The following is a 14,710-nucleotide window of genomic DNA, read 5'->3' as shown; positions in this document are numbered from 1 at the left end:
ACTGACTGCGCAATCCACTGTCTCATTAGCCCAGCCAGGCAAATTATTAACTTGATCTCCACTATAAAAGCATCTAGACATTATCTCACATGTCTTTTAGACTAACATTTAGTTTTCAACAGCGGAGATTTAAATAAACCTTGCTGTCTGTATCTCCGACATTTGCAAGACTGAATTTGTATATTGAAAAAATCTCCAGCTGTCCCATAGTAATGAACGTGATGATGAATGATGATGGCGCCGGGGGAGATGGCTGCCGTTTTACGGTCTCCTAACCAATTGTGCTATTATGTGTTTTTTTTTTGCGATATTTGTAAATAATTTTGGTCATAATGTTTCTGCAACTGGCAGAAAATCTTTCGGCAGAAAATAGTTTCTAGATATCAGGACAGCGATCACTCAACAACAACAGCAGCAAGCAGGACTCACACGATATTCTCCAAACACCCCACAGGGCAGACATCCCAATTAAAAAGCAAACAGGAAACCACTCACCCGGAGGGGGGTGCTCCTTGTGGCCGGAGACTTTAATGCAGGGAAACTTAAATCAGCTCTACCAAATCTCTATCAACATGTTAAATGTGCAACCAGAGGGGGGAAAAATCTAGATCACCTGTACTCCACACACAGAGATGCGTACAAAGCTCTCCCTCGCCCTCCATTTGGTAAATCAGACCAAAACTCTATCCTCCTGATTTCTGCTTACAAGCTAAATTTAAAGCAGGAAGCACCAGTGACTCGGTCTATAACAAAATGGTCAGATGAAGCGGATGCTAAACTACAGGACTGTTTTGCTATCACAGACTGGAACTTGTTCCGGGATTATTCCGATGACATTGAGGAATACACCACATCAGTCACTGGCTTTATCAATAAGTGCATTGAGAACGTCGTCCCCACAGTGGCTGTACGTACATACCCCAACCAGTAGCCATGGATTACAGGCAACATTCGCACTGAGCTAAAGGGTAGAGCTGCCGCTTTCAAGGTGCGGGACCCGGAAGCTTACAAGAAATCCCGCTCTGCCCTGCGACGAACCATCAAACAGGCAAAGCGTAAATACAGGGCTAAGATTGAATCAAACTACACCGGCTCCGACGCTCGTCGGATGTGGCAGGGCTTGCAAACATTTACAGACTAGAAAGGGAAGCACAGCCGCGAGCTGCCCAGGGACACAAGCCTACCAGACGATCTAAATCACTTCTATGCTCCGGGCATGTGCTGACCAACTGGCAGGTGTCTTCACTGACATTTTCAACATGTCCCTAATTGACTCTAATACCAACATGCTTCAAGCAGACCACCATAGTCCCTGTGCCCAAGAACACAAAGGCAACCTGCCTAAATGACTACAGACCCGTAGCCCTCACGTCCATAGCCATGAAGTACTTTGAAAGGCTGGTAATGGCTCACATCAACAACATTATCCCAGAAACCCTAGACCCACTCCAATTTGCATACCACCCAAACAGATCCACAGATGATGCCATCTCTATTGCACTCCACACTGCCCTTTCCCACCTGGACAAAATGAACACCTATGTGAAAATGCTATTCATTGAGTACAGCTCAGCGTTCAACACCGTTGTACCCTCAAAGCTATTCACTAAGCTAAGGAACCTGGGACTAAACACCTCCCTCTGCAACTGGATCCTGGACTTCCTGACGGGCCGCCCCAAGGTGGTGAGGTAGCAACACATCTGCCACGCTGATCCTCAACACTGGAGCTCCCCAGGGGTGCGTGTTCAGTCCCCTCCTGTGCTCCCTGGTCACCCACGACTGCATGGCCAGGCACGACTCCAACACCATCATTACGTTTTCTGACGACATAACAGTGGTAGGCCTGATCACCGATAACGACGAGACAGCCTTTTGGGAGGAGGTCAGAGACCTGGCCCGGTGGTGCCAGAATAACAACCTATCCCCCAACGTAACCAAGACTAAGGAGATGATTGTGGACTACAGGAAAAGGAGCACTGAGCATGTCCCCATTCTCATTGACGGGTCTGTAATGGAGCAGGTTGAGAGCTTAAAATTCCTTGGTGTCCACATCAACAACAAACTAGAATGGTCCAAACACACCAAGACATTTGTGAAGAGGGCACGACAAAGCCTATTCCCCCTCAGGAAACTAAAAAGATTTGACATGGGTCCTGAGATCCTCAAAAGGTTCTACAGCTGCAACATCGAGAGGATCCTGACCGGTTGCATCACTGCCTGGTACGGCAATTGCTCGGCCTCCGACCGCAAGGCACTTCAGAGTGTAGTGCATACGGCCCAGTACGTCACTGGGGCAAAGCTGCCTGCCATCCAGGACCTCTACACCAGGCGGTGTCAGAGGAAGGCCCTGAAAATTGTCAAAGACCCCAGCCACCCCAGTCATAGACTGTTCTCTCTACTACAGCATGGCAAGCAGTACCGGAGTGCCAAGTCTAGGACAAAAAGGCTTCTCAACAGTTTTTACCCCCAAGCCATAAGACTCCTGAACAGGTAACCAAATGGTTACCTGGACTATTTGCATTGTGTGCCCCCCTCCCAACCCCTCTTTTACGCTGCCGCTACTTTCTGTTTATCTTATATGCATAGTCTCTTTAACTATACATTCATGTACATACTACCTCAATTGGCCCGACCAACCAGTGCTCCAGCACATTGGCTAACTTTGTTATCTGCATTGTGTCCCACCACCCGCCAACACCTCTTTTTACGCTACTGCTACTCTCTGTTCATCATATATGCACAGTCACTTTAACCATACCCACATGTACAAACTACCTCAATAAGCCTGACTAACCGGTGTCTGTATATAGCCTTGCTACTCTTATTTTCAAATGTCTTTTTACTGTTGTTTTAATTCTTTACTCACACACACACACACACGCACACGCACACACACACACACACACACACACACACACACACACACACACACACACACACACACACACACACACACACACACACACACACACACACACACACACACACACACTTTTTTCCCCGCCCTATTGGTTAGAGCCTGTACAGTGCCTTGCGAAAGTATTCGGCCCCCTTGAACTTTGCGACCTTTTGCCACATTTCAGGCTTCAAACATAAAGATATAAAACTGTATTTTTTTGGGAAGAATCAACAACAAGTGGGACACAATCATGAAGTGGAACGACATTTATTGGATATTTCAAACTTTTTTAACAAATCAAAAACTGAAAAATTGGGCGTGCAAAATTATTCAGCCCCTTTACTTTCAGTGCAGCAAACTCTCTCCAGAAGTTCAGTGAGGATCTCTGAATGATCCAATGTTGACCTAAATGACTAATGATGATAAATACAATCCACCTGTATGTAATCAAGTCTCCGTATAAATGCACCTGCACTGTGATAGTCTCAGAGGTCCGTTAAACGCGCAGAGAGCATCATGAAGAACAAGGAACACACCAGGCAGGTCCGAGATACTGTTGTGAAGAAGTTTAAAGCCGGATTTGGATACAAAAAGATTTCCCAAGCGTTAAACATCCCAAGGAGCACTGTGCAAGCGATAATATTGAAATGGAAGGAGTATCAGACCACTGCAAATCTACCAAGACCTGGCCGTCCCTCTAAACTTTCAGCTCATACAAGGAGAAGAATGATCAGAGATGCACCCAAGAGGCCCATGATCACTCTGGATGAACTGCAGAGATCTACAGCTGAGGTGGGAGACTCTGTCCATAGGACAACAATCAGTCGTATATTGCACAAATCTGGCCTTTATGGAAGAGTGGCAAGAAGAAAGCCATTTCTTAAAGATATCCATAAAAAGTGTTGTTTAAAGTTTGCCACAAGCCACCTGGGAGACACACCAAACATGTGGAAGAAGGTGCTCTGGTCAGATGAAACCAAAATTGAACTTTTTGGCAACAATGCGAAACGTTATGTTTTGCGTAAAAGCAACACAGCTGAACACACCATCCCCACTGTCAAACATGGTGGTGGCAGCATCATGGTTTGGGCCTGCTTTTCTTCAGCAGGGACAGGGAAGATGGTTAAAATTGATGGGAAGATGGATGGAGCCAAATACAGGACCATTCTGGAAGAAAACCTGATGGAGTCTGCAAAAGACCTGAGACTGGGACGGAGAATTGTCTTCCAACAAGACAATGATCCAAAACATAAAGCAAAATCTACAATGGAATGGTTCAAAAATAAACAGTAAAAATTCCCTGTCTTAGGTCAGTTAGGACCACTACTTTATTTTAAGAATGTGAAATGTCAGAATAATAGGAGAGAGAATAATTTATTTCAGCTTTTATTTATTTCATAGTATTTGGTAGCATTGCCTTTAAATTGTTTAACTTGGGTCCATTTGGAAGACCCATTTGCGACCAAGCTTTAACTGATGTCTTGAGATGTTGCTTCAATATATCCACATCATTTTCCTCACTCATGATGGCATCTATTTTGTGAAGTGCACCAGTCTCTCATGCAGCAAAGCACCTGCACAACATGATCCTGCCACCCCCATGCTTCACGGTTGGGATGGTGTTCTTCGGCTTGCAAGCCTCCCCCTTTTTCCTCCAAACATAACGATGGTCATTGTGGCCAAACAGTTATATTTTTGTATTATTAGAGCAGAGGACATTTCTCCAAAAAGTACGATCTTTGTCCCCATGTGCAGTTGCAAACCGTAGTCTGAATTTTTTTATGGCGGTTTTGGAGCAGTGGCTTCTTCCTTGCTGAGCGGCCTTTCAGGTTATGTCGAAATAGGACTCGTTTTACTGTGGATATAGATACTTTTGTACCTGTTTCCACCAGCATCTTCACCATGTCCTTTGCTGTTGTTCTGGGATTGATTTGCACTTTTTGCACCAAAGTACGTTCATCTCTAGGAGACAGAATGCATCTCCTTCCTGAGCGGTATAACAGCTGCGTGGTCCCATGGTGTTTATACTTGCGTACTATTGGTTGTACAGATACCTTCAGGCGTTTGGAAATTGCTCCCAAGGATGAACCAGACTTGTGTAGATCAAAAAAAAATATGTTTAGGTCTTGGCTGATTTTATTTTTATTTCCCCATGATGTCAAGCAAAGAGGCACTGAGTGAAATAATGGTTGGTTCGGCTGCCAGAGACGCGACCCAGACGTTTAGTCATTTTGTTCTGTATATATGGACGCGAGCCAGTCGTTTGTTCTAGATGTTCCATTGCCATACTGGCTGGCAACATTCTTATCCCTGGCTAGCTTGCTTGCTTGCTAGCCAACTATGGCTAACTTACCTCAAACGTCAAAAGAATAACATCAGGCTTCTTTAATGTCGTTGCCTGTTTTTAAATTGATACAACTGGCTGTGATAGCTGAGGTTCATAGCTAGGTTCTGAACTAATATGTATACCGAATGTTTGGGTCCATACACGGCAGGTAGCCTAGTGGTTAGAGGACTAGTAACCGAAAGATTGCAAGATCAATTCCTTGAGCTGACAAGTTAAACATCTGTCGTTCTACTCCTTATCAAGGCAGTTAACCCATTGTTCCTGGGCCGTCAATGAAAATGAGTTTGTTCTTAACTGACATGCCTAGCTAAATAAAGGTACAAATAAATAAACAGATTGGCTAGATACACAGTCATACCGGTATTTTTATCCTCCACGGCACAATAAGCAAGAACATGGGTAGTTACGTTATTTCATCTATCTGCAAGGCAAGCATACAAATTTGTACATTCAATTTGCAGTAAATGCTTGAGCTAGTTAGATTCTTTACATCCACTGTTTCACAAGACGGCAGCCTGGTTTGCTGGTTGCTGGTTGTTTCAGGAGTCCCTAAAACATTAAACAACCAGAATTACAATTTCGTACTCATGTAACAACACAAATAAAGCTAGCCAGCTATCTGGCTTATGTTAGCTAGTCAGCTAGCTAGCTAAATCATGATTTTCATAAATTAACTTTATGATTAAAATATATACATAATCGTTTTTCTCTACATTAACTAACATATTCCTGTCAACTGTACATTTTTTGCATGATTTGTTATGACGTTATAATCACTTACATTTGCTTCCATCCTGGTATTTTTGTCAGCCATCTTTGCTGAAGAAAGTCTCCAGCCTTGGGTCGCATAGCATCAAATTCATCATGGGAACCACTCGGTATGATTGGTCAATCGCCCAGCGGTCACCACCTTCGCACCGCCCAAAGGACCCCGCCCTCTCCACTTCTCACCGCTTTCCTTCCATTGAAATGAATGGGGAGCGGTGTTTCACCGCACAGCATCCTGTGCTAGTGTATCATGCCTGTGACTTGGCAAGTTCCAACTCCAGAAAGTTGTGGAAGAAAATAAAGGCCTTCTCAATCCAATATTTTTGTACAAGTAAATTTCGCAAAATAGAGACTGAGATCTAAAAATCATAGTTGTTATATACAGCGTCCACCTTCACATCAAAAAGATTTACTTCTGTAAACAGGATCAGGGTCATTAGAACATGAAAACTCTCAAAATCTCAAGGATCACACATACAAACGGACAGACTGATTGGCTACCATCTCGGATTTGCTCAATATCAGAAATGTCTATGTCCTGGGAAGTTTTCTTGTTACTTACATCCTCATGCTAATCACATTAGCCTACGTTAGCTTAACCGTCCCATGGACGGGACACCGATCCTGAAGAAGTACATAAGAAAGAATGAGTAGTAGGCTGTATGATGAATATAAACAAAAAGAGCTGAGAATACATTGTGTCTTCCAGCACATATTAAAGGCATGTTATAAATAATTTACTTAATTATTCCAGAATTTCTGCAATCAAGCTGACTGCAGTGATACAGTTCTACAAGGAACATGGTGTGGCTCAAAGGAAGAAGCGGTGTGGAGGTCGTCTCGCCAGCAAACGGATGCTGTCCTACGAGGACATTCAGCGAATCATTCACTGAATCATCCACTATGCCAATAACTTCGCACAGGTCCGCACGATGCCTCTCCCAGGATGGATCCCTGGATTTAAAAGGGCAGGCATCCGGGTGCGACCGACATTTGAGACCAAGTCCTCTGTTTTATTTTACCTTTATTTAACTAGGCAAGTCAGTTAAGAACAAATTCTTATTTTCAATGACAGCCTAGGAACAGTGGGTTAACTGCCTGTTCAGGGGCAGAACGACATAATTGCACCTTGTCAGCTCGGGGATTTTAACGTGCAACCTTTCGGTTACTAGTCCAACGCTCTAACCACTTGGCTACCCTGCCGCCCCAATCTAGCTGTGTGGCGGAAGTAAAAACACTTTGATGAGTGATCATGGTAAGTGTGTTTCTAAATCTTGCTGATTTTTTATATTAAACTTTGTCAGCTCATGGCAGTGGACCAGCGTCAAAGACTCCAACCAAAGCCCACACGAATCGGATCCAAAGAGACTGTTTAATTGTTTATTTCACTTTTGTATATTATCTTCTTCCCTTGCTTTGGCAATGTTAACATATGTTTCCCATGCCAATAAAGCCCCTTGAAATGAACTGTATCGGATCCAAAGAGACTGTCAGTCCTTACTGGTGACGTGTGTGTTGAGTCTCCCCCTGGGAGAAAGTTGCAACCGGTACACAACCTCCCCTACCCTCTCCAGGACACTGCAGGGCCCAACCCAGTGGCTGTCCATATTGGGGCATTCCCTGCCAATGCAGAGTTTGAGGTATTCACTAGTTTTAGGGGCTGGATGTCATTTCAAGTGTATTATATTTGAATCAATATCCTTTTTCGTGGAAGTCAGATATGCTCCTACATTTTGGAGGTTTTCTAAATGAAAAAATGTTGTGGGACATTGAACCAACTAGTGCAAATCACAATAGATTAGTAGTCCATCGCCTTAACCATTCAGCCACCTCGTCCTGCGCCCAAGAGGTAGCAGTTGGCTCTCCGACCAGTGGCCCAAGATCTGCTTGTCTGAGCTTGTTAAAGGATTTGCAAAAGGGCTCAAATGGGATTTGAACCCGGGACCTCTCACACCCTAAGTGAGAATCATACCCCTAGACCAATGAGCCTTATATGATTTTTTTTCTTCTTTTCTTTCTGTAGCAATGACAGTGAGGATATCGATTGACGTGTCCACAGTGCTTTGAAAGATTGAACCTCATATGAGTGTTTGTGCTATACTTGTGAGAATAACATTCTTCCAAACTGTTGACCAGGCTTCAGTTCAAATCTTTTGTAGTCCATCTGCTGTGTTCTGTCTGGGAAGTTTCCGCCTTGGTCGCTGTTGATGGACTCCGCAGCTCCAAAGCAGCTCCAAAACTGCTGAACATCCCCGCTGTCAGGGCGTCGACAATTGTTTCTGCCTCCTGGTCAGGCAGAGCATTGGCCTCAGGCCATTTTGTGAAATAGACCATGGCCGTGAGCACCCAGCGGTTTCCACTGTCTCTGGTGGGGAAAGGCCCAACTACATCCACTCCCACCCTCTCCATAGGAGCCCCCACTGGGAACTGTTGGAGCTGAGCATGAGAACGGCCTGGAAGGCCCTTTCTCGCTGTGCAGTTGTCACAGCGGTGGCAAAAGTCCTCCACATCCCTCTTGTGCTGCCCCAGTAAAAGCCCTGACGGAGGTTGCGGAGGGTTTTTGTGACCCCAAAGTGTCCGGTCCCCATCTCCCCACGAGTGACCTGGAGCACAACCTCCCACAGTGCTTTTGGGACCACCACCTGCCACCTCTCCTTTCCCATAGCTGGCTCCTTCCATGCCCGCTGTAGCACGCTATCAGCCAACCGCAGTCTCTCAAACTTTAACCACAACCCTTTGGTCGCGAGTGAGAGCGCTGCCACCTCTTCCCACGGTGGTCTCAGCTGCACCTCTACCCACTGAGGCACAGGCTGTAGGTCTGTGTCCCGTCCCTTCTTCTGCCCCCATCCAGCCACGTCGACAGTCTGCAGCTCACGACAGGTCCGCTTGTCAGACACACTGTGGGACAGACCCCCTCCTCCGCACACAGCGTCTCTCTCATGGCCCTCTCTCCGCTCACAGTGGCAGCACCTGTCTGCAGTACAGGGCCAACGGGACATGGCGTCGGCGTTGGAGTGGAGTGCCCCTGCCCTGTGCCCCACTGTGAAGTCGTATAACCAGCGTGCAACCTGCCCCTCTGGCTCTTTGAAAGACATGAGCCACTGGAGAGCAGAGTGGTCAGTCCTTACAGTAAAGAGAAGGCCACCCAGGTAGTACTTGAAGTGTTTGATGGAAGCCACAACAGCCAGGAGCTCCCGCCAGGTGACACAGTAGCGGCACTCATGTTGTTGAATGTTTTGCTGAAGTACGCCACCACTCTCTCCCACTCTGGCCCAGCACCCCACCCATGCCCACATTGCTTGTGTCCAGGATAAATGGCAAGGTGAGGCCGGGGGGCAAGTACAGGGGCCTCGATCAGTGCATGTTTGATTGTGTTGAAGGCCTCCTCGCACTCCACTGTCCAAGTGAAGAACTTGTCCTTTGGCGGCAGGTGGTTCAGGGGAGCAGCGATACTTGAGAAGCCCCGTACAAACCTCCTGTAGTACAAGCCAGTCCCAGGAAGCTCTCCAGCTGATGCTGGTTGGTGGGGTGGGCTAGTCTTGGACAGCCCCCATTTTGTCCTCCATGGTTCTGATACCCGCCCAAGAAGAACACCTCTCTCCTCATGAAGTGGCAATTCTTGGGGTGGAGCTTCAGCCCTGCGGCAGCCACCCTCTCCAGCACATGCTGCAGCGCCCCCAAGGCTGACTGGAAGGAGCTGCCGTGGGCCAGAACGTTGTAAAAGGACGTTATACCAGACAATCCTGTCGGTGGAAGTCATCCAGCACCCTGTCCATCAAACGCTCAAAAGTAGCTGGAGCGTTGCACAGGCCGAAGAACAGGACCTTGAACTGCCAGTGTCCTCTGTTAGTGAAGAACGCAGTTTTGGTTCTGGGGCACCTGACAGTAGCCACTGCAGAGGTCTAGTGAGGAGAACCAGGAGGACCCCCTAACCAGGTCCAGCGACTCATCGATATATGGTATGGGGTATGAGTCCTTCCTGGTTACCTCATTCAGCTGCCTGTAGTATGCACAGAACCTCAGCTTGCCATCCTTCTTAGGAACCATGATGACTGGTGCCGCCCAGGGGCTGTCTGAGGGCTCGATGAAGTCTGCCCGATTCATCTCCAACGCAGCCTTGTCTGTTGCCTCCTGGTGTGCCAGCGGGACATGGCGGGGACGCATCTTGATGGGCCGAGCATCACCTGTTTCGATCTCATGCTGCACCAGATGAGTCTGACCCACCTCTTCCTCACTCAGTGCAAAGCTGTTTCTGAATTCAAACAGTAACTGCCACAACCGTTCCCGCTGCTCAGGGTCAAGACCAACACTGTTCCTCCCCCATATCTCCCTCACTGCAGACAGTGTCCTCTCCTCTCCTCTCCCATCTGGGGTAGCTCGGCTGGGGGGGCGCGGCCAAGGCTCACGGAGGAATGTGTTGTGGTGGTAGCTGGGGGAATGTAATACACAGCCCTAGGTGATAGAGGGGCTGGGGAAAAGTCACACACAGATGTGGGAGAGGTGTCAGACATGAATATTTTACTTAGGACAGCTAATTAGCCAATCAGGTGATTGTCCGGGAGGTGAGTTTCTCTTCCTTTTGTTGAGATTCAAAGTTCAAATCACTTTAAATGTGCAGCTGCAGCTTGACACTTTTCTGGTCTGGTAAGTCTTTACTCATAATTTATACAGTTTGTTTGAAAGGGGCGGTTCCGTCAGGCTGACACGCTCTCTTAACTCACTCGGGGGCGTGACTTGTCACTTGTACAAAGTTATGTAAAACAATTATCTTATAGTTTCTCAAATCACATCCTTACCTTAACAAAAACACTTTCTGAATCTTTCATATTACATGCACAACGCATAGTATGAAACGTTGTACATGTAGTGGGTATACTTTCCATGTTACAGTGTTTCCTTCATAACATTTTTAATGACATGACAAAATAACAAACAAAATTACATTAGTTTTCTATAGATCGCCTCCCCATGTTCTATAGATCATTCCCCACGTTCTAGTGTAGAAACATTGTTCCAGTAGTTGCTTTTGAACATGTTGGATTTTCAGAAGGAAAAAGATATGTTGAGACAAAGCACATTCCTTTGGTGAATTTGAAGAGGGAGACCTAAATTGTCACCTCTTGATTTACAACAGGACAGGAGTTGTTAATCCCCACTAGTTCCCCCCCCATACACTTTGGGTGAGAGGGGGTCTGATTGAAGTTATTATTGCAAACCTGATCCGACCTATTTAGATTCTCTTGGACAGTCATGTCAATTACCCCATATATTCCAGGTTAAAGTAACCAGTGATACATCTCAATTCAAATATATCAGAGTCTGCAGGTGTAATGCTTTAGTTACAAGCATGTGCTGTATGAGCCTTGATAATCATATTATAAGGCGTATAATATCTTATGTCTCTCTATCTAGGCTAGGGCATTTTCAACCGATTCAAAATTACTGTTATCTAAAAAAACTGTTTTTTCTTTGTCATTATGGGGTATTTATTGTGTGTAGTTTGCTGAGGATTTGTAAATGTATTTAATCCATTTTAGATTAAGGCTGTAACGTAACAAAATGTGGGAAAAGTTATTTTTCTGAATGCACTGTATGTACAGCCCCTTGCTAAAATATTCAGACCCCTTGGATTTCTTCACAATTTATTGTGTTACAAAATGGGATTCAAATTGATTTAATTGTCATTTGTCAATAATCGACACAAAATACTTAACTAAATATAATCATTGCATAAGTATTCAGCCCCTTTGTTAAGGCAAACCTAAATTAGTTCAGGAGTAAAATTTGTCTTAACAAAACACATAAATGACATAGACTCACTCTGTGCAAAATAATAGCGGTTGACATTATTTTTTTTATGACTAACCCTTCCTCTGTCTCCCATATATTCAACATCTGTAAGGTCCCTCAGTCAAGTATTGCATTTCAAGCACAGATTAAACTACAAAGAACATTTAACTTTTTGAAAGCCTCATAAAGAAGGGCAGTGATTTTTAGATTGGTACCAATAACAAATCAGTGAGTGGCCAAGTTACAGTTTTGACTTAAATTTGCTTGAAAATCTATGGCAATACTTTTTTTATGACTAACCCTTCCTCTGTCTCCCTTATGTACAACATCTGTAAGGTCCCTCAGTCAAGTATTGAATTTCAAGCACAGATTAAACTTCAAAGAAAAGGGAACTTTTTGAAAGCCTCATAAAGAAGGGCAGTGATTTTTAGATTGGTACCAATAGCAAATCAGTGAGTGGCCAAGTTACAGTTTTGACTTAAATTTGCTTGAAAATCTATGGCAAGACTTGAAAATGTCTGTCTTGCCATGATCCCCTGTCATGCCCTGGCCTTAGTATTTTGTGTTTTCTTTATTATTTTGGTCAGGCCAGGGTGTGACATGGGTATTTATGTGGTGTGTTGTGTCTAGGGGTTTTTGTAGGTGATGGGATTGTTGTTTAGTATAGTAGTCTAGAAAAGTCTATGGTTGCCTGGAGTGGTTCTCAATCAGAGGCAGGTGTTTATCGTTGTCTCTGATTGGAAACCATATTTAGGCAGCCATATTCTTTGAGTGTTTTGTGGGTGATTGTTCCTGTCTCTGTGTTTGTTTGCACCAGATAGGGCTGGTTTGGTGTTTCACGTTATGTTTAGTGTTTTTGTATTGTTCGTTATTATCTTTATTAAAGATGTGTCGAGATAACCACGCTGCAGTTTGGTCCTCCCCTCCTTCACCGGAAGAAAACCTTAACATCCCCAACATCTTGACAGAGCTTGAAGAATTTTAAAAGAATAATGGTAAATCTAGGTGTGCAAAGCTCTTACAGATTTAAGAACTCACAGCTGTAATTGATGTCTAAGGTGTATCTAGCATGTTTTGACTTCAGGAGCTCAATACTTATGCAACTATATTTTTGTTATTCAATTTCTAACATAATTAGGGAGCCAAGGTTAAGTTCACTGATAACGATTGGCTGGTTGAACACTGAACAGGCTTTAAGCGATGCTAATCACATCTGCATACCACTGGAGACTGCCTAACTTGAGAGCTCTAAGCTGCATCGAACCCCAATAACAGGACATTATGGCCTGTATGCAGCCAGACAGACATCAGGGATGTGGTGATCAAATAGCTCCTTCAATAGAGTCAGCTATTCCAGAGAAACCCTGGGAGTAAATGGCTGTGAGTCTGACTCTGTCTGTCTCTGTGTCTTTATGTGTGTCTCTTTTGACCCACCCCTTTGTTCAGGGACACATTATTCAATTTCTGTTAGTCACATCTCTGTGGAACTTGTTCAGTTTGTCAGTTGTTGAATCTTATGTTCATACAGATATTTGTTAAGTTTGCTGAAAATAAATGCAGTTGACAGTGAGAGGAAGTTTTATTTTTTGCTGAGTTTATATATAATAAAATCGTTTTTTATAAATATCTTTCAGGGTTTGCTGCAGAACCCACAACACCCGACTTCCCGCGGCTATAGGCCTATGGAGATGTTTCCCTGGTAGGCAATAGGATAGTCAGGGATGTCTTCTTGTCTCCCTTCCCATCCTTAAAGCCCCAGTCCTGCACTCCTCTTCCTCAAAGCCCCACCCTTCCTCTGGGAAGGACCAGCAAGCTCTCCCTACCTGTTGCACTGCAGCAGAATCTGTCTGACTCAGAGTCGGTTTTGAATGGGAACGCATCGCACCACAGCAGTAACCTAATCCCCTGGCTTCTCCTTAGTCTGACAACAGGACAGGGTTTCTGCTCACACTCAGCAGCATGAAGACCCTCCGCCTCAGCACTTTTCTGTCTGCATGTGTGAGTGTGTGCGCGTGCATTTGGCCTTGTGTGTGACTCTTGGTGTGTGTGTGCCTCTGTGTATGTGTGTGTGTGTCCGTGCAAAAGACTGCATTATTGAGGAGAAGGGGAAGGAAGAAGTGAAACGGTGCCGGGACGGGACCGTGTGTGTGTCGAAGAGATGGGAGAGAGGAGTACGGTGCAGCAGCACAAGCAGCCTCCCTATGATGGTGGGCTCTGCAACTACGCCCAGAAAATCGGCTCCTGCTTCGGACTGGACGGTAAGAGAGAGGGGGGTTTGTCCTGTACAGTGTGGAGGAGGGTTGGAAGGAACAGGCCAGTGACTGAGGATGTATGGGATTCATTTCTCTCAATGATCCAGATGTCTAGGATAACAAAGGGATACCGTATTTTGTGTCTAATCATGGTGTGTTTGTGCGAGTGGGTCTTGAAGTGTGTATTTATTTGTGTTGGTGTGTGCGGTGGGAGCAAGGGTGTTTACATGTAGTTAGCTGCACCCAAAGATAGACAAATGAATAGAGAAGCAGGGCTGTGCCCCACTGCAGCAGAACACACCAGCCTATCCTCTAACAGAACCAGCCTCTGTCATCAGCCCGTGTGTGTGTGTGCATGCGTGTGTGCGTGTCCTCTGCCTTATTCTTTTTCATGCTATATGCTTTTGCATTAATTTTATTGGACTCTTTACTGTACAGTACATCGGATGGATGAGGAATTGATGTAGGCTAGATTTGTGGGTGAAAAATAGACATATAAATAAAACATTGATGTCAGTAGTAGCATGGTCAGGCTCAGCCTAGAGCTATGGCAATCCTCCTGTGTCCGTGGAAATGCTGTGACAAAGGAGCAATGCATTTAATTAGAAATAGAGGCCAAGCCCTAGTTCTCCTCTCAAGTCTGTTTCTGCTCTG

General features: G+C 45.1%; 1 protein-coding gene across 8 annotated transcripts in view; it reads left to right on the top strand.

Moving 5' to 3' along the window:
• Window positions 1–13,437: 13,437 nt before the first annotated feature.
• Window positions 13,438–14,710, top strand: part of ablim1a (actin binding LIM protein 1a) — a 148,862-nt gene continuing 147,589 nt past the window's right edge. For 7 of the 8 annotated variants that reach the window (XM_021605935.3, XM_090235401.1, XM_090235359.1 and 4 more), the window contains exon 1: window positions 13,439–14,062. In XM_021605935.3, coding sequence (XP_021461610.2) covers window positions 13,963–14,062 — 100 coding nt within the window. In that variant the 5' untranslated portion in view covers window positions 13,439–13,962. Of the gene's footprint in view, window positions 14,063–14,710 lie in introns of all 8 variants that reach the window. The other variant, XM_090235435.1, reaches the window with a different exon arrangement.

Source organism: Oncorhynchus mykiss, chromosome 1 (genome assembly GCF_057628025.1).
Source record: "Oncorhynchus mykiss isolate SJ-2025 chromosome 1, ASM5762802v1, whole genome shotgun sequence".
Classification (NCBI taxonomy): domain Eukaryota; kingdom Metazoa; phylum Chordata; class Actinopteri; order Salmoniformes; family Salmonidae; genus Oncorhynchus; species Oncorhynchus mykiss.
This window is presented reverse-complemented; position numbering and strand designations above follow the sequence as displayed.